The sequence below is a fragment of the Parus major genome, chromosome 2, assembly GCF_001522545.3.
Source record: "Parus major isolate Abel chromosome 2, Parus_major1.1, whole genome shotgun sequence".
Classification (NCBI taxonomy): domain Eukaryota; kingdom Metazoa; phylum Chordata; class Aves; order Passeriformes; family Paridae; genus Parus; species Parus major.
The window spans coordinates 16,391,273-16,419,220 of record NC_031769.1 but is presented as its reverse complement, the minus strand read 5'-3'; the positions used below and the strand labels follow the sequence as shown (position 1 = coordinate 16,419,220).

The window sequence follows — 27,948 nt, the reverse complement described above, 5'->3', positions numbered from 1 at the left end:
GTTTATTAGTATTTTTTTTCTCTTAATCTTTGTAGATAATTGGTCTTAGGAGTGATAGTGAAATAAACTATTTCAGCCTGCTTCATATCAGTCTAGCTATTAATGCACTAGCATTGACATGATATGATAATGCTAGCACTTATTATAAGTGCTCTTGGAAGTGGTTGCTTATGGTAAAAGTCAGAAGTATACTTAAACTTTGTTATTTTTACTTTGTTATCCCTTTTGTCTTGTTTTCAGAAGCAGAGCTGATTATTTTCCTTTTCAGTATGAGGAGCCCTAGCTTATTCTATTTTTACTGTTGTTCCCTTTCCTTTTTTTAAGTGTTTGACATACTGGCCAGTAAGGAAGTTACGTACTTCTAAGTACTTAAGCTGTACCTTCAAGCATCTGAGTACATGCTTGTAGCTGAGTTATGTGCTATGAGTGATACTTGAAAAATAAAATAGCATACTGTATTGTTATTGTTCATTCTGTGTTTTCAGAATGTGCCAGTATATGTAGGCCTCACAGAGGAATCCATCTTTTCAAATGGAAAATGCAAAGGGATTAGCTCTACACAAAGCACCAGGCAACTGGGAGGTGGAATTATGAAGTTGTAGAGCATGGTTTTGTTCTCAAAAACTGACATTTGTTAGGTGGTAGATTAATGCTCAAAGACTAAGGAAGAACACTAGTCTGATTTATAAAGGCACACCCCACTGACTTCAGTGGGGCTGCTTGTAGCTTGGGACTTTTCTTGAGAACCAAAGATGGGAAAGCAGCTGTTCCTATTTCAGAGGCCCTTTTAGGTTCATTTTCTGCACTCCCAGGATAGGTTTGTGAGTTGTGCACTTCCATGGCATGACCTCTGGGCAGGAATGGCGAGCATGTCATGCTGTGTGGACGCTCCAGCTCTGGAGCTGCACAGCCACACAGGGCTCTTCTACCTCTGCACATCACAGACTATGATCCCATAGACACAGAAGTCTATGAAATATGTTGGGGAAAATGTAGTGTCTTTGATTATCTTTGCTGTGTTTCTTGCTGATCTGCTTTTTATGTCAGTATGCTTTCAAAGCAACAAAAGGGTGCTCATCTCAATTCAATACCACAACCTCTTCCAAAGTAAACATAACTTGCCAAGTGATAAGCATCTTGATGAGTTCAAATGTATTGGATACTATTTTTGACTCTCTTGCTTTCTGTAAACAAGGCTCTTGTGCTTACAATAAAGAGGCATGACTTCCTTGCCATTGGTGTTCATCTAAATGCCTGCTTGGCAGGAAATGCTTTTGCTTTCCTATGCTTCAGAAGTGCTCAGGAGTGATTCTTAAGTGGCAGCTGGCTATGGCTGGAATTCCTGAAGGAATCAGTGAAACTTTCACTCTTCGGTACACTTTGGAGGTTGCAGAAAAAGATTAAACAATGATGATAGGAAGACAAAGAAATTAGTAAATCTGATGCTAGAGGAAAGAGAAGTAGATTAAGTAGGAAAAAGGAATAGAATGTAAAGGAGATGGAAGAAATAGAATGGATAAAGATGCAATTTAAGAAAATGAAGACGGGCAAATGTATAACTGATGAAAACAGTTTTTAATAAAAAAATGGCAGTAGCGTAGTCAACATCACTCTTTCAAGGCTTGACTCTTAACTAAATGTTTTACACTTTTTACTTTAAGAACACTGTTCTTCTTTGCCCTCTCCTATTTACAGGATGTCTGGAGTAGCTGCTGTACCTCCATGTTACTGTTAAAGTGACAATCCTGTATTGGAAATAAAGTGAAAGCAATAAATGGGTTCTTTTTATTTAAACTGAAAGTATTACTAATGGCTGCAGAGGGAGCCATTGCAAAGAGGAAAAAGATACTTTATGTATTTTCTTCTTTACATTTTACAATATTTTTCCTTTGGAAATTGTTTCAGAATTGTGCCTCTTGAGAGGTAGACTGGAAACAAAGCAGAAGAAATGTGGTTTGGTTTAACTGATATTTTGAAATTAAACTGGGAACCTACATTATCGTGGGTGATACAAGATTGAAATAAACATTTAATGTTTAATCCTTTAGAGTACAGATTCTTTTGGGTGAATAACAGCTCAGCTTTTTGAAACTGAAACAGAAAAGCAAAGGTGTAGAAATGAGAATATATGAAGATGGAACTGAGAAGGCTTAGTCTTGTCCTCAGGACTATAAGTAAGCATCATTATATTTTAGTACTCTTAGCAAAATTATCCTGTATATAGGATGAGAATTTTCGGTCTGCCATTTCTAATGCAGCTCTTTTATTAAGGTAAATATGCTAAATTCAGCCAAATATTTCAAATATTTTTCCTCATAAAATATTGAGGAATATTTTTCTTTTTAGTAGGCACAGAATGAATATTCTACTCATTTAATTTCTCCATATTATTGTAAAAATCTCATAAAATCTGAGCACCCCTCTGGAGACAGAAACCACTATTAATTCACAGTAGGACAGTGGGCTAATTCTCTTCCAATTTCCCCAAGGCAGTCAAAGCTATTGTATGCTTGGTTTTTAATTTCTTGGCTTTTGACTGAATTTTTTTTATCTTTTTTTTTTCTTTTTGCCAGAGGTGTATTCTGTCTTCATCCCTCCTTCCACTCTTCCTCTTTTCATTCTCTGCCACCTTCCATACTTTGGTTCTTTCTTCCGTCCTTGTATTTTTTTTCTGTATTGTCTGTTGTGCTTATGGGAAAATTACCTTAAAACAGCTTCCTCCTTTTTTAGAAAGAGGAAAATTCCTACTGTTTTTCAGTTGTTCCAATAACAAGATCTCTAAAATCCTTCCTTGTGAGAAGACTTATCCTAGTAATCTTAATATGGAAGTTTAATGGCCTGATTCATGAAGATACTGGTGACAGAGGAAGTTCTTGGAGACCAGTCAAGCTGGTCTCAAGACAAAAGGCTTGTGTGAGAAACTTGAATAGGATATTGGAGAGACCTGCATATGAAACAAGTGAGCAAAGTGCTCTAGGGGCAGGAGTGTTGAACAGAATGAGAAGGAGCATCATTCATTGGGAATACAAAACAACCCCTTTTTCTGCCACGGTCACTTCTATTTGGCTTTGCTGAGACAGGTTTTTGGCACTGAATAGATGCTTTTCACTGATAAGAAATTCATTCATATGGATAGTGCAGTTCATAAGGGAGCCTTCTTCTCGAACAGATTTTCACTTCTTTTTGTGTAGCTGTAAATAGTAAATAGTACTTAAAAATGTTTTAAATCTGAAATGAGTATGTTAACTTTTTTTTTTTTGAGATCTAAACAATGAGAGGAAAATGGCTGCAGATATTTTGCCTTTATCTGTTGTCAGGAGGGATTGAATATTTTGTCAGCATGACTCAAATGCAGTGTAATCATCATCCCTCAATGAGCAATTCCAGTGCAAAGGTGGGAAAGGTTTACCTGAGTCATCCAATGCCTGCTAAAGCCTGCCAGTGCCTGCATCCTCTTTGGTCTGAAGGGATTTGCACAGCTCCCAGTGCATCTGTTGGCAAAACTGGTCCTTGTATCTCACCTCCAAAAGGATTTCCCTCACTGTCTAAGAAAGGCAAGGTCTGTAATGAGAGTGTGACAAAAAGCCACAATTATTATGGTTCAGTAGCAGAACCCAGAGAGACCATGGATGTCACCAGCTTCTATGGCAGTAGAGAATGAGAATTTCTAGGTACTTCTAGAAGGTGGGATGGCAGATGAATAAGATGTGGCTGCAGTCATACTTGTTCATGCACAGAGAGATAGAGAGGTAGTTCCAACTGCACCATTTCTAGCTGGGGTTACCATTAAGACTAAAGCAGTAATGGATAATTTCCCAAGGCATCTGCACACCTCCCCATTTCTGGATTGCACTGGCTTTGCCTTGACATCACAGAGTAGTTCAGGTTGGAAGGGACCAGTGGTGGGGTCATATGATTTAACCTCCCTGCTCAAGCAGGGTCTTTCTAGAGCACATGGCACAGGATTATATCCAGAGAGTTCTTGAATCTCTCCGGAGAGGAACACTTCACCTCTCTGGGCAACACTGTTCCAGTGCTCTGTCACCCATGCAGTAAAGAATTTCTTCCTTCTATTCAGATGGAACTTCCTGTGCATCAGTTTCTGCCTGTTGCCTCTCATCCTGTTGCTTGGAACCACTGAGAAGTGCCTGAATCCATCTTCTTGACACCTTCCCTTCAGACACCTGTAGATATTGTTGAGGTCCTCTCTCAGTTTTCTCTTCTTGAAATTGAACAGGCCCAGCTTCCTCAGCCTTTCCTCATAAGAGAGATGTTCCAATCCCTTAATCATCTCTGTAGCTCTCCTCTGGACCCATTCCATTAGCTCCATGTCTTTCTTGTCCTGAGAGGCCCAGAACTGAACACAGCACTCCAGATGTGCCTCACCAGGGCTGAGTGGAGGGGCAGGATCACCTTCCTCAAGCTGTTGGTGATGCTCTTCCTAATGCATGCCCAGGATCCCTTTGGTCTTCTTGGACCCCAGGGCACACTGATGGCTCATGGACTGCTTGTTGTCCTCCAGGACCCTTACACCTTCCCCTGTGTCCTGAGGGCTGCTCTGTCATATCCCATGTGTTCATTAGTTAAAATTGATAAAGTCAAAATAAAATTTAAAAAAATGACTGTTTTGTATTCACTAAACAGAAGCAAGCTCTTCAGTTCTCTAAATGGTATATTCATGTTCTATTTGTTTTTTTTCTTTGTATCATTTCAAACTACATTTGAATTGACAGAAAATACTTTGTGGGTTTGGTTTTTTTAATGGCTATTATTATTTTATTATTTATTTTTTAACTTCTATGTATTTCTCGTTTGTGACACTAGGACATTGATGAAGAAATTGAAGCTGAGTACAACATTTTGAAAGCTCTCTCTGATCATCCCAATGTAGTCAAATTTTACGGCATGTACTATAAGAAGGATGTGAAAAATGGAGACCAGCTTTGGCTAGTTCTTGAGGTAAATAATACAGAAAAATAGGAAGTTTATTCCACTTGGTATTCCATTGTTTTGTATAAACTCAATGAACAAGATGCAAGTAATTTGGTTTGTTTTTTTAAGAGTGGTTGCATGCAAAGTGATAAATGCTGTTGTTTACTCTTTTTCCTGTTCTGATTAAATTGTTCAGCAATTATTTTATCTTGGTATTACACTGCTAGTCCTGTGCATTCAGAATTAGGATATAAATTCCAATAACTCGTAGGATTTGCTACCTAAAGTCTTTCTTTGGTGGAAGGCTTGCCATGGGAATCTTCTTGTAGTAGCATTTCTTTAAATATCACTAACATATGACATAGCAGTTAAAGAACACAGTATTGTGATTTTTTTTCCCAAATGAAATTATAGAAATTATATAACTGAATTCCTTTTTTTCTGGGGGAGATAAATGTACAAATAGATAAATAAGCCAATAAAAGCAGCTACTGCCTAAAGGCTGTTGACAGCAGCAGGATTTCCTCAAATTAAGTTCAGAGCAAGGTGTGTTTGTCTTTAGTTTTGAGAAATCTGTGGGCAAAGAGCTTGATCATTACAGTTTCTGTAGATTCACAGCCTGTTCTGTACAAACTTACTCTTGTATCCAGAGGAAAATGAAGAATATCTCTGACAGGAAATAGTGTGCTTTTCCTCAGAATCAAGACTTTTGCTGTCATTTGATCAGGGTTGATAAAGATTGAGATTGAAGAATTGGTTTTATTTTATGACTTGCCAGCTAAGTAAATACAAATCTCCTACCAAATATCTCACTGATAAAATGGCATCAAATTCTAGAAACAAGCTATCAGTAATGCATATTCCATTCCAAAGTCTTGTTCCATTGGAGGATGTTTTTAAGAATGGTTTGCATGGCAAATCATGACAAATTACTAGGTTAGACTGACATCAAAAGGTGTCAGGGCTTTGTGACGTGATCATCTTGGAAAATCTGGCTTCTGTTGGGTCTGCTGAGTGTTGGAAACTCCCATCTGTGAAACTTCTGCCCTGTAAAGGATGGATGCCAAACAGCCAGAATGAAACAGACTGGGGGGAAAACAGCCAAGTGTTTGTATTTTAACTTTTGTATTTCACAAGGAACGATATTCTTTATGTCAAAAACACGAGCCTACATGTGGAGTATGTTTTCTATTTTTTGTGCCAAGCTGTACATGTGCAAGTATGGAGTGTGTGTTTTGGATGCTTTCTGTCACTGCACATGTAGATTGTGAATGAAATGGATGTCAGCTGGTATGTGTAGATATGCATGAGTACAAAAATAATTTTCAGTATTGACTTTGGTGAAGCTTTCCTGTTAATAATAGTGTATGGGAAAGAAAACTGTCATAAAACAGATTTCTCTGTCCCAGTGGCACCTTCTTATCAGCTTGTGTACAGCTTTACAGGGCTGTTGCAGTTTGCTTTTCACAGCAGCTATTAAGCTGTCCTGCAGTTTATAAGAATGAATATCTTTTCATCATCTCCATTTTGTGTTCTTTGATGGGATCCATGGGCAGGATGATTCAGAGAGAAAGTTTCTCAAATTCCACTATGAATGGGTCGTGATAGATGGTAAAACTCAGCATTTAGTAATGCATTTAGAATCACCACTGCAGGTTACCAACTAAGTTATTCACTGGAGTGTTTGAATACATACATATATGTAGATGTTTGGGTTTGGGGTTTTTTCCTAGAGGAAAAAATCTACAGCTTTTTAAGATGTGTCCCATGCAATGTATTTTTAAGAAAACGATCTATGGGAATGAAAGTGAAACAAGAAAACATCCATACAGAATGACAGAACTCTGGACTGTCGGTTCAGAAATGCCTTTCTCTTTGTAGGCTGCCATTCAGATAAGCTGAACATCTCCTCCTTGGATGTTGTTCTACCCATGTTTATAATACAGAGCATTGCAGGAGGGAGGATTCTGCCAGGTGCATTAAGCTTTGCCATGTGTGTCCAGAGACACAGGCAGGAGAAACTGTCCTAGTGAGTCTGTGTTGGAAAGAAATCCCCTACTTGGAACGAATCAGCTTAGTGGTTTGATGTCAGCAGACAGCAGCAGGATGACACAGCTGAGGCAGAGTGTGCTGTAGGCCATTTCTTTCTGCTTTGGATGTTAGTTCAGAAGGGAGAATATTTGAGATAGTTGAAAATTATCTGATGGAAGACAAGCAGAGAGGAATCGCATTGGGCCCCTACAGGTGAGCATGTAGGTGTGGGACAGGTGGGGAGAACAAATGGCACAGGCCTTGCCTGGTGAGAAGAGCAACCTGGGCAAGAAAGAGTGAAGGCTGAAAAGCCACTGCAAGGTAAATGGTAGGTATTACACAGCTTTTACTTGCTGCTGTAAACAAGAATCATAATGCAACATATTTCTATGGTTCACTTCCTACAGAAATCAGGTAGAACTTTAAGAAGCATCTCAGTCCATTTCCAAAAGCTGCAGAGTTATGCATACCCTGTTAGAGATGAATTTGGGTTTGTGAATTGCATAAGTGTATTTGATAGTCATAAATATTTTTTAATAGGAAAAAGAGGGAACATGCATTATTTTTACAGTAAAAAAACACTTAATTTAATGGGTTAAACTATTTAATAGGTTAAAAATTATTTTTGTAGGAGAAAAAAATTGGAGGGAATGGATTTTGGAATTGGAATGGATTATGACTTTCCACTCAAATACATTTTTATAGTATCAAAGCATATTGTAGTAACCTCTCATTTCTGCAGAGATAGAGGGAGTTGCCAAGAACAGTTACAGAAATACATCCCTTTCACTGTATTGAATGTCAAGAAGACTGACAAAATATGCTTTTTAGGTGTTTTTGTTTTCCCCCGAGGTGTGTACGTGAACATTTCAAGAACATTTGCAGTGTCTTGCTGAGTTAGGCCAATGGTCCATGTAGCTCAACTTTCTGTGTACTGTGGTAGCACTAGAAGATGCTATTTCGGAAGAGAATGTTGCCCAGTATTTGCAGTCCATTTCCCTCATGCTTTCCAGCAACCATGATTGCTGTATTACAGATATCCCAGACTGTTCTGTTTAGTATCCATTTATGGACACCCAAAACCTGATGATGGTACAGACCTGCTCTACAGTCTCCCCTTACAAGCATACATGTTGAATTTTTGCATCACTATTATGTGCTGATTTCTATTTGTACAATATTACACATAGTAGAATATAATGTTTTCAACATTGCAGAAATGTTTCTAAATCTAATTATACTTCAGTGTGAAGAAATTTAGACTCCTGCTCATTTGAGAAGGAGGAATATGTTAGAGTTGCCAGTGGATTTCAGGCTCTATTTTCTAATCAGCTCTGTTGTTAAAAAGTACTCACAGAGTAGTTGATGCAATTTGTACAGATGCTGGTTATGCACAGTCCAGACTGAATGAACCTGATTCATCTTTGTTCTCATGTAGAACCTTTTCATGATAGAGTGTAATCTTCACCAGAGAAATCATGTGGGAGTGTAGAGTAGCTTGTGCTTGGAATCTACTTCTCTGAAGAGGAGTCATTTTAGTCTTTCCCTCAACCTTTTAACACTGGAAAAATCATTAAATAAATTGATAATTTGTGGTAATTCTGGATTTTTGCAGGCGAAGTGTTATACTTTGAGTTTCATCTTCTAAATGTTTTTTGTGATGTTAATTTAACCTGCTAACAAGACACTCATTACTCAAAAGAATTAGAGAAATATTGTCATGATGGATTATTGTGGTTCTGTTGGTAGCTGATTTAAAATTTGCCTGAAATGATTCAGAGTTTTTACTTACCTTTGATCACTTGAAGTTAACATTAAGAGGACAAAAAGTGGAATGTACAAATGTTTAAATTCTCTTTTTAAGTCCTTGGGATGCTTTTATTTGTGATAAGTTTTGGGTTTTTTTCAGAAAGAAGAAAAAAAAATCTTAAGTCCAGTAAGCAAAAGCTCTCAGGGGTTTAAATTAAACTAGAATAGAAAACAAGGTGAAAACCATGGTTAATCAGAGTACAGATATTTTATCAGTTGTAAAAGTAGCACCATATGGAAAAAAGGAATAAAATTCCAGTATATCAAACTGTCAGGCTGCTATACCAGGGTTGTGTCGGTCCATTACTACTAGTTTTCTTCCAGTGGCTTGCCAAAATGTTGGTAGCAGGGTAAGAGCTGAGAGAGAGCCAGTCAGCAGACTGCTGCTGGGTTATGGGTGCAGAGTGGCCCACCAGTGCAGTTCCTGCCCAGTCACCAATCACAAGGGCAGTTGCCTCTGGTGAGGTATTTAAATTAAATTAAATGTAACTAGCTGAGATACCTGATAGAACTCCTTTCTGGTTTTATGGAGATCCTTACCATTCTTGAGTTGGCTAGAGAGCCCAGCACAATGTGTAGAGTATCAATTATTCACTCCTTTCCTGTCAGAAAAGTGATGCTTCATAGCAGAGAGCTTTCTTCAAAGGTTTAAGCCAACAGAACAAATGGCTTTGGAAAAGAACTGAATGGATAACAGAAGTCACTTGTGATCCCAGTCAGCAGTAAGCATTTGTCAGCACTGTAGCACGGGAGAGTTATTCAGGAGGATTTGAAGGAGGATGATGCTATGGTTTTCTGGTTTGTTTTAGCTGCTCCTTCAAAGCAGAACGGAAAACATGTTATGCCTACAGATACCCAGGAATGGATGCCAGCTCTGTGAGCTGATCAAGGATAGAAGTAGATCTCTTGTTGCATAAGAAATGGTATTAGAACTGCCGTGGGCTTTGGCAGTGAAAGCATCCAGCTCATGTTTGATGTGTTTGAGAAAGGGCAGCCAGTGTGAGGGTTCAAGAGAATAATGGCATGGTTGGAGATGGCTGTTAGGGATAAGCAAAAACTAAAGCCAAGAGAAGAAGGTGTTGCAATGTAAAATTAAGAGTTCTGGACAATACATATATGCTGCTGCATCTGGCCTGGAGTGAGTCTGCTGTGCTGTTGCACTGTTTTATCTGCTCTTTGGAGAGAGAAATTTATCAAATCAGATGCTTCCAGGTGGTTGCAAATCTAACTGTGGTCACAAAGAGAGCTTTAGAGTTCATGAAATATTTATAAACTTTCCTCACAGATTCATAAATGAACAGTGAGAGCACAATTTACATGTTTGTCAGGGAAAAATGAGTATAATTAATGCCCAAATTTTGTGTGGTTAATAGCCTTGGATCCTTCACTGACCTACTATATGTGAAAGAGTTTCTGCTCATGTTGCCTTTTAAACATTGCATGTAATTCTAATAGATGGGGAAACTCACAGAAATGCATCCTTCTTGCGTAAACAACAACAAAAATCCTCTGCTTTATTATATAATGTCCTATCTATGGAGTATGTTTATGTAAAGAAATAAGTCTTAGCAAGTCCAGCTGCTGAGAGGATAGGAATTTTTTTTTTTTCCCCTACTTTGGAGCTGAGATGTTAATAGTGCAATTTTATTGCACTATTAGTTGCACTAATAGTGCAACTTTCATTGCATTGTGATTTCTACGAAAGAGGGGCAACAACTGTCCAAAGAGCTGGTTATTGGTATTTTTATTTTAAAGAAAGGAAGGCTAAAATATTTCACTGCTGTTGCATACCTGAAATTGAGTGAGGCTTCAGCTATTTGAGAGCTGGAAGTCTGGGTGATGTAAAATATAAAGAAAGACAAGAAACTGTAAAAAAACAAATACAACCCTGCTCCCCACCCTCCCTAAAAACCCCAATGAACCAAAAAAAAAACCCAAACCCAAACCAACCATGTCAGATTCTTTGACTTTTACAATCGTCTAAATTTTTGCAGTAGATGACAATGTTCATATACTCATTTAATTTTGACACATTAATTATTATTTTCTAAGCTATATAGGGAGACTAATAACTTTTGTGTGCTAGGTAAATAGATCAATATTTTTTTCCTTGACCAAGCTTGTGATGCTTTCACCTCATTCCCATATCCCAGTGTAAAAGGGCAAGGAGTCCTGTAATGTGTATGGGGTGGTGGCTTGTGAAGGGTCTTGTTGTGTTGGCCATGTGGGGCTGGCAGCACACTCTCCCTGCCAGAACCATATCCATCCCCTGAGCCTTTTCCAGGCACAGGCTACCTCCTCGGGGGCTGTTTATGCCCAAGCAGACTGGGCACAAAAAAGCAAAGCTCAGAGCAGGATGAGTAGTTCTGCCCTTCTCTCTTGCTGAGATTTCCAGCGCTGTGTAAGAGTCCTGATGGCTGGCACTAAAACATTTTCTCTCCATTAGCTTGATCTTTTTCTTCTCTCAGCTAATGGTCCTGTCACTCTGCACGGCACCTCTCTGTGCATGGAAGAGAGGAGTGGCTGTCAGTGTTGTAAAGCAACTAATCCTTGTTCTAGACATGCCAAGATATTTGGCTGAAAATATCTCTAGCTTCAGGTCCTGCAGGCCCGCAAGGAAAGCACAGTGCCTGGGAAGTCACAGATCATGCAGAAATTCAGCAAACAAATTCATGTCATTGAGGCTGTTGGGACTTCAGTTGCTGAATTCCACTTGACTGAAGATTTTTTCTTTAAAAAGTCATACAATTATAATGAATGAAGGAGCATTTAGGCAACACTCAGACACGTGGTGTGGGTCTTGGGGTTCCCCTGTGCAGGGTCAGGAGCTGGTCTCAGTGATCCTTGTGGGTCCTTTCCAACTCAGTATTCTATGATTCTGTAAGGAATGGGTAGAAGTATGGAAACTGGAGTTGTTTTATTGCTGTGACAGTTCTAGCAAGAGTGGGAAAATCCAAATTCAGTCACGTGATTCTTTCCATGATGCCTCTCTGAGTAACGAGCACTGGCTGGAGTGAGCCCCACAGGAATTTGTGGGAGCGCCTTGAAGCAAGACCCAACAGTCTCACTTTGGCTGTTAAAAAGATGAGCCTACTTGAGATAAACTAGAGCCTTCACTGTATCAATTACTTCTCTTTTGCATGAAATAGAGAACCCTGTGGTATGGACAGTTTAATAATTTATTTAGGATTTTCCTTTGGCATGTTTACAGTATGCATTTGTTAGACACAGGAGTTACTGTATGCAGATGTGTTTCCATCTACAAGAATAAAGGCAAGTTTATGGAGTTCAAAAAATGCTTTGAATGGAAGTTGTGTTGTTTAATGGAATCTATAATAAGAGTTATAATAAGAAAGCAGATACACAGCTTTTTCTAGTATGTGATATTTGCTGTAAAACAGTAATGTTTCAGGAAATTAGCATAGTGGAAAATAACAAGTCCATTTAGGTTTCATAAAAGGCTGAGTGAGGGGCAGGAAGCTGTCATTTGCCTAAATATTATTAGCTATTTTCAAATGGCATATATAGCAGAAACATTAAACAATTGAAAATTGCTTTTTCATATTTCTTAACACAGGTCATTCTTCAGAAATGTCTTTGGTTATAATTGCTCCATTCAGACCAACACTGAATGTTTTGATCCATTACATGTCTGAATTGGGCTTGATTTATCCATTTCTAATGTATTCCTCTTTGCTCCCCAATTATAGCAATTTTTCATTCTGGAATCATATCCTATTTTTTCAAGACCAAAGAAGTGCGGCTACAAGTATCATTTGATGCTTCAAAGTTTTACTAAATACTAATAATTTCTCTGTATATGAATATTTCATATTACATTGTGGTTTGCACAGTTGGCATCTTTTAAACAACTGGTTGTGGCCTACCTTGCTGGAGAATACTCACATGCAAAACCTGCTTCTTAGTAACCTCTAACATTTTTTGCCACCATGAAGTAAAGAATAAGCCCAGAAAACAGTTTTACCATGCCACTATTTAATTCAGTAGCATATGAATAATATCCCTCTGACATTCTAATATTTAACATCACTTTGCTTTCTGTGCATTTTATTTTCAATCACAATTTTACCAAAGATGTAAGATAACTTAAAAACAAAACAAAACACCAAAACCCACAATTGTGTAGTTTTTTATTAGATCCAAGATAACCAGACCTCCTTTAGCTGTAATGGGGAGCAGCCTCATTCATGGAAAGAATGCTTGGACTAAGACTTGTTTGCTCTTTGCTGGAGGGCTTGCTCTCTGACACCTGAGGGTTAAGCACTTGAATTCAAGTGTGATAGTACAATTTTGCTGTTTTTGCACTCAGTTTACATGCTGGGTCTCTTTATAAAGGGAGTGACTGAAGGCACTCCAGTGGTAGGGAGAGGGGTCTCCTCCTCATTCTTTGCTGGGCAGAGGTGGCTGAGAGGTGCTGACTAAAGGAGAAAAGTGCTATAGCAAGGAACAGGGAGCCGGGAGGTGCAGAAGCAAGACAGGTGTCAGTGGTGCTGAAAGATTTCCTGGGCTCCAGAAATGATGCCACCATTCGTTGTAATTCAGACAGCTGCTGACTTTGCTGAAATCAAACCCTGGAAGCAGGAAACCTCCTTAGACACACACAGTGAGCAGGGAAAGACTGGTTTACAAAACACTTTAATTTGAATTCTGTCCAGTCTAGTCTCTCTGAGTTAATCATTCCATATCAAAATGAGAAAAAAATGAGAAGAAAAATATGGCTTTTGAGTTTAGCATCGTTTTGTTCTTATAAAATTATCTTTAAGAAAGTCCTTCAGAATGTTCTTGCTTAGTAGGGTCCTGTGACTGTTACAGAGTCCTGTAGCTCCTTTCGTGTCCCACACACTCCCATGAGGAGACAAATTGCCTTAGGGATGAGTGGGTTTCAGCTTCACTCCTTTTGTAAAAATGGCCTTTAGACAAGCTCCATTGTTTGGATCTGTGCTTCCCCAGCCATGATTTCAAACTCAATAGGGAAGATTTCTATTGTAGTAATTTAAATTACAGTGAATTAGACTTAATTACTGTCTTTGTGTAGAAACACACACATAAAATGGATTATGAGTAGTGTGGACATGGCAGTACTTGGAACTACTGTCTGAACCCTGAATAATATAGAAATGATGCTATAGAAAAGGGAGGTGCTTTGAAATGTTTCTTAGCTGGTGAAGAGTGAACAAAAGTAATGCAGTTCTGAGCAGGAAATAAAAGCTGTCAAGTACCTGCTGCTACCACAGGCTGCCCTATTTGCTTAGAGGTTTCTGTGTGTTTTCTAGAGTCTCAGCTAAGGTTTGCAGCAGTCAGTAGATATACTCCTGTCATTATGGATCCCAAAGTTAGTCCCTGTTTTTTCTCCCTAGCCAAGGGAATGGTTTTTCCCTCTAAATGTTATTTTTACCACTTCTCCTTGTGTATAATAAAATGATGAATTGCACTAAGAATGCTCTATCAAAATCTTCTTTCTTGGTAAGCTGCCTCTTGTATTTACTCAGAAAGTCCTGGCTCTTTACTGACCAATGCCTCTCAGTTTTGTGGTTAGGTTAGCTCTTATTTTGCAAAATTACCCTTTCATTTATTTGACTATTAAAAAAATTACAGTTGTACTTGCTATGATGTTGCCAGGCCATGAAGCTATAGTTGAAGCTCCTTTAGAATTTCTTTTTAAATATGTTTCGCTCCCAGTTGCTTTACAGAAAATTATTGAAATAATAACTTGGTACCACTTTAGCTGTATAATCTTTTGAGAAGATATGGGCAGGTGATATGTTGATTTCTTCATTAGCAACTTGATGGGGATATAAATATATTATAATATAAAGATTGTGAAATATGGGATGGTGCAATGTAAAGTTTGCATTGGGATGATCAAGAAGGAGAATTGAATGGGGCTCAATTAAACCTCTGTCCATTAAACCTTTGTCACAGCACCGTCATCTTCTTGCTTTTTTTCACAATATTACAGATGTTTTAGAACAGAAAAATCCTCCTTTTGGGGATTAGGTTTGGGTTTTTTTTCTTGTTTATGTAAAGCCTGCTTGGCTTCATTCAATTATGCTGAGTTTGAAGTGAGAAATTTAGGCAATAATTGCATAGTTTCAGCTTTTCCATTTTGGCCATGATGTGAAGATATCTTTGATCTGACTGAGAAATATAAGACTTTGTGAAGACCAGCATTGCATAAGATGAAAGAGGCAAACTTTTCCTCTGGCTGGCTGTCTTGCCAGTGCATGTGCATGGCAAAGAAAATGAGAAGTTGAAAACCAAACTGAAAGGAAAGAAATCAGAAGCAACAAACACCCATGAGGCTGTGACTAACACAGCCCTGTAGGTGCTAGATGATATAAGATAGCAAAATCATAAATATCACATGGTTTTTGATCACTGAAGCAAAATAATTCAGGAAAGATGCCTGTTTCAGTGATACATTTTGTTCACGCTAAATTGAAAGCAATCAACTTTATCTAAAAGCATAGAGAAACCATTGCTGTGGTTTCTTTTGGTTATGGGTCGACTTGTCCAGCTGTTAGGAAAAATAGGAGCTACAGTGCACATCTTTCTTCCATTTCAGATGAAATTAAAACTGTGCTGCACAGACAGGAGCTGTGTACTGAACCACTTGGCCCATTAAAGAAACGGATTTAATTCCCTTTAAGTTTTCACAAGAGCCTTCATAGTATGAGTGGTAGGTGTTAAGTGCTGCCAGTGGAATGTGCTCTTTGGCAGTAATAATTATGAAAATGTGTCACACTGTAGGCAGAGAATAAGAGTTATCTGGTCACAGCTGAACTGTGAGATGGACAACCCATGGAGTTCTTGTTTGGAGAGAGAAGGCAAAGAAAGTGACTCAGGAAATGGCTGTAACAGGTAGATTCTGTTCTGTTCTGTTCTAATACAGATCTCTTTTGAAAAGAGATGGAATGAAATTTGAGTGAAAAAGGCCCCCAAAGAGTTGCTTTCACTCATGTAAGAAAAGAAAGGATGGTCTTAGGGAGAGTATGCTTTAGCTGGCTTCAGGAACTGGTGGGTACCTGTATTTAGGAAAAATAATGTAAAAATACAGGAAAGTACCAGAGTAGCTGGCAGTTCTTTGAACACATTAAAAACAAATTAGCTGGTGCAGAGAAAAATAGAAGCACAGTAAGAGACTAGTAAGAGTGCAATTTTCAGAATGCCTTCAAATAGGAGAAACAAAAATGATCAGCTAAAGCATTTAAGGAAAAGTTCAGAGGGTCTAATATGGAGCATGGTAAAGACAAGGATACTAGAGAAATGAGATGCAGGAATACTTATTATTCTTTACAAAGTGAGGAAAAATAATGTCCTAGGGAAATAAAGACAAATCTTGATACACACAACGGTTCCAGAATAAATTAACAGAAACCACTGTAGAACATGCAGAACCTAGTAACATTATAAATGGTCAACTTGGACTGGACGAGAACAAATTATATTAATACAATGTCATCTTTTAGCAGGATAACTGGTTTAACAGGATAATGTGTCTTTTGTGAGGATTTTATATGGTCCCGTGTGACTTTGTGAGGAAAATGCGGAAATACAGAAATTTCATAAAAACAATAAAGTAAATTACCTCTTTTTCAAAGAACTGGGCTTAGTTCACTTTTACTCTGGGAGATTCTCAAGTGGGCATCTGCTTTTGGTCTGTTTCTGTTCGGTAATAACTTGACTGATGAAAAAAAGTCCACATAAAAAGTTGAAGTAGATACCTAGTTTAATTACGATCACATTGGGGAATAGCATCAGATTCACAGTTGTGAATAGCAGAGAAATTTTCGTGAATCACAGAAGAGACATTCATGCAAAGTACTGCTATCCTTAGGAAGAAAAAATGGGACATACCTGACCAGGCTGTGGTTCTGCAGAAGGAGATTCTCTGTAAAGTGCAGATGATTATATTCTGTTCAGCTTTTCTCAGCTAAGACAAGACTTCCAAAGGAATTCAGTTTGGGGCAAGCATCAATGGCAAATTGAAGGCAGTCCAAGTTGAGAAAATGTGGAGAATTTCAAAAGGTTACAACAATTAATGTTGTACAGCCCAAAAAAAAAAAAAAAGTTATGTCATGACAGTAGTCTTACAGAGATGGAAATAGAAAATAATATTTTATTTTCAGATACTGCTGAAAGGAAGGGCAAAAGTAATGTCAGCAAAAGTAATGTAGTTTTGTTGGAAGCAAAAAGGATCCAGGCTGGATAGCAGGAAAATTGCTCTATCAAGCTAGAGAAACACAGAACCAGGCTGCTTAGAAAGACTGGAATCTTCCTCAGTGGGTGGTTTTTAGTTAGACATAGCTGTCATATTTGAAAGTACCAGGTCTCTACACAGTGCACATGTGGTTGACTAAGTGATTTCTTGAGATTCCTTTTACTGTTCTGCTTCTGTCATTTTATGATTACAAAACAGCAACAAGAATCTTCTGTTCTTACAGCAGTCTTGAAAGGAAGGTGCAGTCAGCTCAGAGACTGGGAGTGCTGCTTAGGAGAGCAGGTCAGATTATTGGTCTATTCTAAGAACAGGGAAAAAATAGAGATTAGTGCCTGTAATGCCTTTAGCATTCGTATGTGTGATAACATTAAAGCAAGGTTGGAGTTTTTCATGACTATAATTCATGCATTACATGAATTGTGCATATTTGATGTGGTGCCCAGTCATTTATGTCTGAGCAGCCTGTAAAGATAGGGAAGGAAGTAATTGTAGTTGTCCCACTGTTTGCATCCAAGCTACTGAAGTGAGATGAAAGCACCTTGGCAACCGCAGGATGCAAGCAAACAGTACCTGACAGCTTCGTACAGACACACAAGTCAGGAGCAGTTGCATGATTAAAGGCTCTAATGGCCCTAGCAAAAGTGCAGCTGATAGTTTTCTTGGAAGGGGAGCTTCAATGAATCTTCAATGGGCATCAGAATCCAGAAGAGCTGAAGAGGAGAAATGTCTAACTGGGTCAGGTGAAGAGTGACTAAGACCTAAAAAGAACATCTGCATGACTGTGATGTGATGGCAATTTTAAGTGACATTTCATGTGTTAGGATCATGCTTTTCTCTAATTTTTTTGCTGAAGATAGCTTAGCATACTAATAGCTCAATTACAGTAGCACATGGTTGTGGCAGATGGGTGGGTGGAGAACTGCATGTCATCCCACTATGAGTCTTTGCCTTTTTGAGTGCCAGAAAATCATAAGGGAGGAGCCCTTTTCTACCACTGTAGAAGATTCCTAAGCACCCCTCTTGATACAGCTATGCATGGCCATGAGACAGCTCTTTAAGGCAGACTTTTATATAAATCAAGATTTCTATTAAGTTTTTCTTTCCACTGGTTTTGGTATGCAAGATTTCCTTCGTTCTTTCCCAGTCTTTCTGCTGTCTGACAATCCAGACTAGGAACTGAATATTGTAAAATTCATATATTCTGAATCATATAAAAGTACAGCATGGAGGAGACTTCTGGAAGTTATTTGGTCCAGCCCCTTGCTTAAAGACTATTATCCAAAATGTTACAAATATGTCTTTTCAATTCAATATTTGAATATCTCCAAGGATGGATGTAACACAAACTCGCTGTGTAATCTCTTCCAGTGCTTAACAGAGTGGGAAAATTTTTCATTTATGTCCAGTAGGAATCATCTGTCTTGTAGTGGCAAGTTTTTGCTTCTCATCATTTGCTGTATGACACTACTAAGATTCTGTCTCTGTCTTCTCTACCCCATTTTAGGTAGCCTCAAGGCTTCAGTTCACCCTCCTTTTAGTTGCTAGTAGATAATATTTGCATTCTATCAATGCAGTCACTGAAAAACTGCTGCTAAGGAAAATACCTCTAAATCACAAGGGGACAATAAAAGAAGTGAATAATATTAATTTGATGAAAATTGCCCATGTGCAAAGTTCTGACATTTCTAAATTACTTCCTTGTGGGACAGTCATGAATATCTTCCCTTCCTGAGTCTCACCAGCTGGACATTCCAAGAGTCTGTCCCTTTAGGCTGAGAATATTCAAAGCTAAGTGGGGGATTCCAATTGATACTACCACAAGAAATGCTTCTGTTTGTGCAAGAGAATGTGTGTAAATTTATGGGGGTTTCTAGCATGGGAGAGAAAAATTGACTTACGATCCTCTCCTCCCAGAAGAGGTCATGTCTGACAGGTGAGAGGTCATTTGGTTTGGTGAGTTGCTTTGACCTTCAGGGCAGGGAGCAGTGCTGGGGCAGAGCTGAGGCAGACACGTAGCTCCTGCTGTACAGCTGTCCCAGGTTCCCTGTGCATTTACTGTTCTCTGCTCTAGTGCCCGTCATCAAGGCGTTCTGAGCAGGTTGTGCCAAGTGCTGTAGAGCAAATGACACAGACTGATCATTGGTCCTGTGAGCTCACAATGTTTGCAACAAAGTAATAGCTACCAGCGCCTCGCTTCTCTAGATGCTTCACTGAAAACTAGAAAGATCTTTTTAAAAAATTTTCTCTGTTGCCTTCATGATTTCTTGTCATCCAAGCATTTCAGTTGGCTTAACTTGAGCTGAGCAGCTTTGTTAAGAGGCTACACAGTGTTTTTACTTTGGACAGCATGCTACTGAGAAGCAGCAGATATAATTATAAGCTGCAATATTTAACAACACCCCAGGAAACTTTCTGTCTAACAGTACTGCTAAATAATGTTTATCCCATAATCTCTCATTAGAGGATTGTATAAATCAAGGTTATGCAATTTTTATATTTTTTTAACATTTTAGTGTTTTTTATTCCTATAAGTTTCTATGGACTAGATCTTGATCAACATCCCAGGGATAATTTATTTCCTTTCTACTCAAATTCCCAAGCAAGCATGGTCCAGCACTGTATTGGGCAGGAGTATTGTAACTTGCTGTGGCTTCTTGTTTTGAGATGGAGGAGAAGAGCCTGACTTGTTAGGAGAGGGACTTTTTGAGATATGTGTGATACCTCTGGATTTGGGTACACATGCAGCTTGATAACCTGAGTCAGGAGAAGGAATCACCATTTCAACTTCAGTTACGTGTAGGTTTTAGGGACACGCGGCAGCTTCGCCTCCAAAAAATGCACAGTAGAGACAGGAAATTAGAGCAGATACAGCATTTTACCCATGGTGGTAAAAATAGAACAAGGTTAATACTAACCTGTGTCATCATTGTCGTCATCGTTCCCCTCCCACCCACACAGCGTCGAGCGCACACATGCAGTGTCTGCCATAATCTCCTTTTCTAATTGTGGTTGTATTCCAATAATCTCTTTTCCTCCTTATAGCTGCTTGCATTCTAATACCCAGCCTTTTTCTCCCTCTTCCTTCTATGCTGGTGGTCTCAGAAAAATATTTATTGTCCGATGTTAGTAAAAGTATGGCTCTTTGACAGTGTGTGGAAGAACCTGTGTCTGTAACATCCTCAGCCGAACCCTGTCTAAGCAGCCACCCTGCCTTGGGAGTGGGTGTAGTGATTCAATTGTGGTAGAGCTGACTTCTGGGTGATTTCAAGACCTGTTTAGATGACTTTTACACACCCAAGTTAAGTTTTTGTTTGGTCTAAAATAATCACAGTTTTTGTATCTCCCATTACCTGATTTTCTAAGTAAGTTTTATCTTACAATGCAGATATTTATCTCATAATAAGGATTTATACCTTATGAGAGAAGTAGAAAAAATTGTTAGGGCAACATGTTAAAGAAAGTGAAAATTGACATTACTGAACCAAGCATTCAAAGTATTGGCTTTACTGGCTAAACATTAAAGAGGGTGATTTCTGAGATGTAGTTTCTCCCTTCATTCTACCTACAGAAAGAATATATTCATTTCTTTTCTGGTTTTCTTTACATTGAACAGGTATACAGCTCTGTAAGGAAAAAAAGATCCATCTGTAAGAAGCAAAATAAAATATGAGATAATGAAGAGAAATAGTTTGAAGAATATCATATGTGTAATGTATTTCATAATTGGTTTGTTATTTGTCAGAGAGTTTCAGTGCCCTGAATTTAAGAGCATTAAATTAACCAGAGTCGTCATAATCCATTTGGTTTTATTAAATATGTCGGTGATGTGCCAAAGTTAAAATGGTAGAAACCCTGAAAAGAAAAGGTCATTGCAAAAAAATAACTTGAAAACATCAGTGTGGAAGGCAGACCAGCACGGCTGATGACAGTAAATGAAATCCTGCTTGGGAATCTGATCCTTATCCACCAAAGCATTTAATCCCATCATTTAAGCATGAGAGTTCTTCCCCCTCTAAGCATGCATACTGTCCCACTTAGGTAAGGGAGAGGTTAAGTGAGTTCCAAGACTGTTGCCATAGAGCTCAGCCCCTGTCAGACCAGAGCCCTTGCTGACCTGATGGGGGACACGTCTTGCAACAAGAGTTATGTAGTGAATGGCATTTCTGTAGGCATTCATGTGGTGCAAGTTCAGTGCAGCCTAGGAGTTTCAAAGGTAGTCAGAGAATTATTGTTATGTTTGGGTACAAAGGGATACCAATACTTGAAAATACTCTTTACTGTAAGGTGCAAGTCTTTTTTTAATTGCAGCACAGAAAAAAGAATGTAGGGGTTTAGAACAGGTGAAAAATATACATATACAGAAGAATCTGATGTCTAGAATTCCACAGTTGAAAGGTTTTACTGGTAAATTATGCCCTTTATTTGAATTTACTTCAAATGTAGCGCAAAGGAATTCCTATCTTTTGCTGTATTGTTAAAATATCTTACATGGATATTTAGTTTCATGTGAAAAGATACTTGATGATGATACTGTATAAGAATTAAGATTTATTTTAGTGTTTTATTGGAAGCAGCTACTCCTTTACAAGAGACAAATGGCTCTTCAATCAATGAGTATTGTCAGGTGTATTATGGATAGTTTAAGGGCTTAAGTTCCAATTTAATCTTTGCAGAAAAATGGTGAATTATAAAAATGAACATATGAAGTCTAAACTAATCTGCTGGTAATGTGTGCTCACAATCCTTTTTAGAGAGCAAAGCCAAGTCTCTTTTTCCCACATATATGAGACAGGAGTCTGGCTGGGCTCGCTCTGGTGAGTGGGAGAGGATTGTCCAGGGCAGGCTGTGGCTCTGCATCTGGAACAAGGAGCTGACAGGGCTGATGCAACAAGGGCTATAATTATTCTTACACCCACAGCACACCTTGTTTCAGTGGGAGACTTTTCATATCCCACGATGCCCATGCCTTGTGTATCACAACTCCCTGTGCTAGGAATGAGGTGCTCTTTGGCAAAAAAGGCAGCTTTACCCATGGTAGATTTCATGTTGGGGAAATTCCTCTCCTGCCTGTCTTCTGATGCCTCAATTCGATTTTTTTAACTCTACATAGCTTTTATACCTGAGAATTGATGTTGTAATAATCTGCATTGGTGGTGTGTTCCACATGATGAATATAAGAAGCAATTAGTATGCCCCACAAAACATGCCTTCACAGCTAATTTATTGCACTGTAATCTACTTCTGTTTCAGTGAAAAGCAATCATGGGTATAGGAAAACAAAGAGATACACTACTATAGTTGTGTTTGGACAAGAATTAAATGCAGAAAGTGGTGAAAAATAATTGGCAAAAAATGCTGTGCGTGTTATTTGTATAAATAGTAGACTTGAGGACAAATTTGTGGTTTGTCAGTTGAGTAGAATCTCATTTGGCTACAGATACAAAAAAATACTGAAAATGAAAACCAGGTGACTGCTCCAACACTCCTTAATTCCTTTTTATTTTCCCCTTTTGTTTTGTAGCTGTGCAATGGTGGATCTGTGACAGATCTTGTGAAAGGATTTCTGAAGAGAGGTGAAAGGATGAATGAACTTATAATTGCTTACATTTTACGTGAAGCTCTGATGGTAAGATAAGCTTTCAATGAAACGACAGCCAATATTCAGCTCATACTTTTTTCTTTAAACGAATGAAGATCATGTCCCCACTAACACAGCTCACTCTCTTGGATTATAGCAGTGTTTAATGAAATCAAGGGAATGTGTAATTAGGATGGTTCTTCTTAAGCAAGCAAGGTAAATAGCAGCTAATCTGTGGATTTCACTATTAAGAAAATGAAAATTCGTTTCTGACCATTGATCAATTTTCTCAGTCAATACAATTCAGCATCAAAATTGCTTTTCTTTTAAGAAATAGCAGAAATATCATCAAAATACTGTTCAGTGTCCTATGTCTGGAAGCAAATATTTTTATAGTAAAATAATCCATATATCTAGCAAATTCAAACAAGAATTTGGTACAAGAATTTGGTACAAGAATTTGGTTTTGCTCTTTAGGATCAAGTGTCTTTATTTATGATTTCCTTATAACTGAAATTTTATTTTCTCTGGTGGAATTTAGGTCTTAGTAGTTTTCTTTGAGTTTATACTCTTAAGTATTATATGTAGGTTTATAGTGATATTTTTCTGCTTTCATCTTAGAGTTTCTATTTGTCATAAAGTGGGGCAATTAAAGAATATTTATAGCTTGTCATGTGGCAAGTGGTTTTGCAGTAAGAATGATATCCCTATGGTTTTGGATTAAAAAAAATCGTGTACTTTTCATACATTCAAATGCAATAGGGAGGACAGAGTTGTTGCTAAAAGTTCATGTTTATGTCTCGTCTTCCAGGGACTTCAGCACTTGCATGAAAACAAAACTATCCACCGTGATATTAAGGGAAATAATATCCTTTTGACCACTGAAGGAGGAGTCAAGCTTGTGGATTTTGGTATGTTACGTTTATTTGTGTATACAATGTCTTACACCTGAAGTATGAATATACTCTATAGAATAAATACACCACAAAATACTTACTCTGCTCTTTTTTTGTTAAATTTTTGGATTCTTCTTTACAAATCATTTGGATAACCAAAGTTATTTTTTTTAGCTTGATAGAAATTTTGGTAATTTTGGTAATGCTGTTTCAATAGCATGGCTAAACCCCAGAAATTATAATGCCTCCAATGCTTGGAGGCACAAAGTAAGTGAAATGGCAAAGTATCACATCTTGTGAGTAAATAGGATTCAAAATAAGATTGGTGTTTAGTTCCTCCAGGAACTGTACACTGGTTCAATGAAATTAGGAGCTGATAGGAAAAATTTTCATGTTTTACATGAGAGCATTTAAAGCTTACTAGATATTGTGAAGAATGGGAGAGCTCCACCTCAGTTGTTTATACTTCCTTTATTTGATTTAAAGCAAAAGAGGTACTTGAAGGCAGTAGAGGGGGGAATATGATATAGGTAATCCCCACTTTCTAAAGTCTGGGAAGACAGATCTTGGCAAATCTAAGTCTAAGAATTGGCATTAAAAGGGTCAGTTAAAGCCTGTTAGGCCTAAAAGCATTCTTGAATGAATCTTTGCTGTCACCACCAAAAGGGAAGAGGAGAGTCATGGGTAAGTGGATGCAACCTGTTATTTATCAGCCATACCACAGTCATTTGCCTAAAAGGTTATTGACTCTTGTTTCATATGAGGGGGTATAAAAATTTGCGGTTATTGTTGTTATGAGCTATTATCTTCAGGTAGAACACTGCCTTCTTATGTTAAATTTATTGGTCACTATGTCACAGAACAGCAGACAACTGTAAATATATTTAATTCAGCGGATGGAAAATCTTTGTTTTTCCTTTGCCCTCCTGTTTTGTTAATGATACTGGTTCAATTGATACATAACAATTGTTTAAACTAGTAATGGGATTTTAACACTCTTTAGTATAGTATCTTTTGGGCAGAAAATTGTATTTATGGAACTCTTATGACTTCACACACAAATTCCCCACAACTGTTAGATTTAGTAATTCTTCTAAAATGTCATATATATCTTTTATATCCCTCAGATAAAATCTTCTTTTGAAAAATCTTTGTATTTCCTAAATTGTCTGCAATATACTTACTAGTACTTTCTGATAGTCTGGAAGTTTATTGTAAGGTGAAAAACGGTATTTTTGCCCACAGGCTTTTAATTTGTTGTGGGAAAAAAATTTAAGGTGCTGAAGGCAATTAGAGGACCAATGCCTCCAAAAATTAAACCACTTACGCAGATACCAAAACTTACAAGCTGTAGGTAGGGATGAGGACCTGAATTCTTTATTCTCCAATTACTGCAATATACTGATAAGGCTGTAATTGAAAAATAATCTTAAATTCTTGTGGGAAAATTGTGATGCCAAAATTCAGGTTAGAGCATGCAGGGGAAACAAAAATACATTCACACACATTTATGTGGGCTCTAAAGGGGACTGTGATAGCTGCAGTCCATCCTCTCAAAGGAATATATAAATGGCACTTTAACTTAGGAGTAGATTGATACTTTCCCTGGCTTTCCCCCACCTCCCCAAGAAGAAAAACAGTCCAAATCAAATAATGAGTGGTTTCAGATGGAATAAATTATAGTCTTGATAAAATCATCATGGAAGATGTACCATTCACCATTCAGTCTGCTGCTTAAGGTATTCAGCTGGGATTTGTGGGATTTGTGTCTTCTACTTAAGGGGATTTAATCCCACATTAATCAGATTCCAAGATCATTTTTTAGGCAGGAATGTGAGTTGATGAAAATCTCTCATGTTGGCATTGCTACAGACTGTTGTACATAAACATTTATTGAGTCAGGGACTTAAACTCAGCCATCTTTTATTATACAAGCCTCTAAAATTTACAGCCTTCAGAGTAAGATAGACATGGAGGTACAGAGTCCTTTTCACCCAGTAAATACTCAGATGAAGCAAAATTTTTGGTTTAGGCTGAACCAGTTATTACATGGGGCCAAACAAAGACAAAAAAACCCCAACCCAAATAATCACATCACCCTTTCTAGCATGGACAAGGGGGAATGGCTTCAAATTGAAAAAGAGTAAGTTTAGATTAGATATTAGAAAAAAAGATCTTTGCAGTGAGGTTGGTGAGGCACTTTCCCAGAGAAGTTGTGGATGCCACAGCCCTGGAAGTGTTCAGGGGCAGGTTAGATGGGCCTCTGAGAAACATGGTCTAGTGAGCAATGCTGCTGCCCATGGCAGATGAGTTTGAACTGGATGATCTTTAAGGTCCTCTGCAACCCAGGCCATTCTGTGATTCTGTTACATCCCACAACAATGCTTCTGGAGCTCAATTACTTATCAAGGAGCTTCCAGATAAAGTTTTAGTTTTAACTGTCCTAGGCACAAAAATTTTGAAATGCTGTTACCAGGGATGCATCCTCTGGCCTTGCATCCATCCAGTATGATAATTTAGATCAGCAGAGATAAACAAAATAATTTTTATTTTCTACAGCTAATGAGTAGCAGCCAAGAGGAATCTGCTGTGAGAATGTCCACTGATAACAGGTTCAGTCTATAAAGTCATTTAACTTCTAAATACATTAATAGTTCATATTTTCTTTGTAAGTGAAGGTGGCTGGCTGAAGGCATTTTCACTACCTGAACATTTGTGGGAATTAGCTGCTAAGCTGTTCTGATAGAAAAGCTTTGGGGTAGGATGCTCTGCCTGAGAATTGCAGCAATTAGGCTCCAAGCAAGGAATATCCTCTACCACATCATATAGTTGCATTTTATTCAGCTGCTTTGTTTTTAGTATAAGATAGAGATTTGATAGAAAAATATACATTTACATTAAATTCCCTGTAGCACTTTAGAGTGACTGCTATGTAATCTGTTATATAAAAAGAACAGAAGGCAAGTAAGTTGTGAATTAAATTCCTTTTTGATAAATATTCCTAATTATATTCACAGTTTCTTATTACTGTTCTGTGAAGAAAATCTTTTACATCTGTTTCAGAAGTCTGGTTGCACACAGCACATTGATGTTTAAAAGACTGATTTCAAATGAAATTTATCCTTTAAAGGTGCAGGAAATTAATGTAATGAAATTTAAAGAAATTAATTTAATGCCAGGATACCTTTTGAAAGTCATGTGACAAATTTATCTGCAACCTTTGCTGCCTAAATACCTATCATTGTCTGATTTTTTTTCATCCATTAAAAAAACTGGCCTGAAGTCACTGGAATGCATAGCACACCTCATCTATAGTAGAAATTCATATATTCATCTGCCTCTTAAAATGTGCAACCAATTTCATGGGATACTGAGGTTGTAACATCCGATTCTACTGAAAAATACTTGCTTCTTTGAATAGTCCCTCTCAATTCAGTTTCTTTTCTTGAAATCAGGATGCTGCACAGGGCCTTTCATCTATTAATGTCAATCTAAGGCACAGTTCTATAATGTGCTGTTTCAAAGTGGGAGAAAAGAAATTCAGCTACTTTATTATTGTTGTTGTTATTACTTTAACTTTGGTTTGAAAAAGTCTGAGTGGCGTTTCATTTTGAAAGATTTAAAATTATATCTGAAATCTCCTGCCATTTCTGCTGCTTCTGGGAGCTCAAAAGCCAGAGATTTTCATGCTTATATTTTTTTTTATCAAAGAGAATCCTAAAGGACACAACTCCCTATCAGCAAACTAGACAAGTTGCTGATGCCTCAGAAACCATGGAGGAAAGAACCATTTTTCCACTAAAAGCTCTGAAACATCTATGGTCAAGTGGCAAAGTGATTCTTTTAGCTAAAAAGAGGAGACTGTAATGCTGATGGAAAATTTCTCTTTAGTTGTATTTTTGGGGGTTGACCTTTAGGCTGACAGTCTTTACCAAGAATACAGGTACCTACTTCTTCAGGACTACTGAAACCTTCACTCCCAGACTAGAAATATCTCAGGATGAACAGCTGTTGCCTTGGAAATGTCCAGAAAAAAAATATAAATTATATTCCCCCACTTAAGAAATGTATATTTTTCCAGCAGCACTATTTCTTTCTGAAGGCCATGCCTATCTATGCATCTAACATACTTTCATACCACATGTAATCAGACTTTTGCTGTTACTATGAGGAAAGGTCACTGGGAAAAAAAAATCAGACATCTGGATGCATATTAGAAACATTCAAGTACCCATAAGGAAAAGAAAATGTGGGCAGACTTATGAAATCTTTAGAATTCAAGCCTACTTCTAGCTACAAGAGATCTCATGATTCCTCATAGTTTTCCCAGTAATGTAATTGTGGGGAAGGGGATATTGAAAAGGGTTGGCACTGCCATTTTAAGTTTTTTCTCAGGTGTTTTGCTAATAGTACTTAAAACTCTGAATCAGTAGAGGCTCTGGATAAGAAATACATAGGAA

At 37.8% G+C, this 27,948-nt stretch overlaps 1 protein-coding gene across 4 annotated transcripts in view; it reads left to right on the top strand.

Moving 5' to 3' along the window:
* Positions 1–27,948, top strand: part of MYO3A (myosin IIIA) — a 112,185-nt gene that overhangs the window by 6,883 nt on the left and 77,354 nt on the right. For all 4 annotated transcript variants that reach the window (XR_002001455.2, XM_033511442.1, XM_033511451.1 and 1 more), the window contains exons 2-4: positions 4,825–4,959; positions 22,536–22,640; positions 23,404–23,503. Coding sequence is in view for 3 of the 4 variants with exons in the window: in XM_033511442.1 (XP_033367333.1) it covers positions 4,825–4,959; positions 22,536–22,640; positions 23,404–23,503 (340 nt within the window). In the remaining variant the exon portion in view is untranslated. The remainder of the gene's footprint in view (positions 1–4,824; positions 4,960–22,535; positions 22,641–23,403; positions 23,504–27,948) is intronic.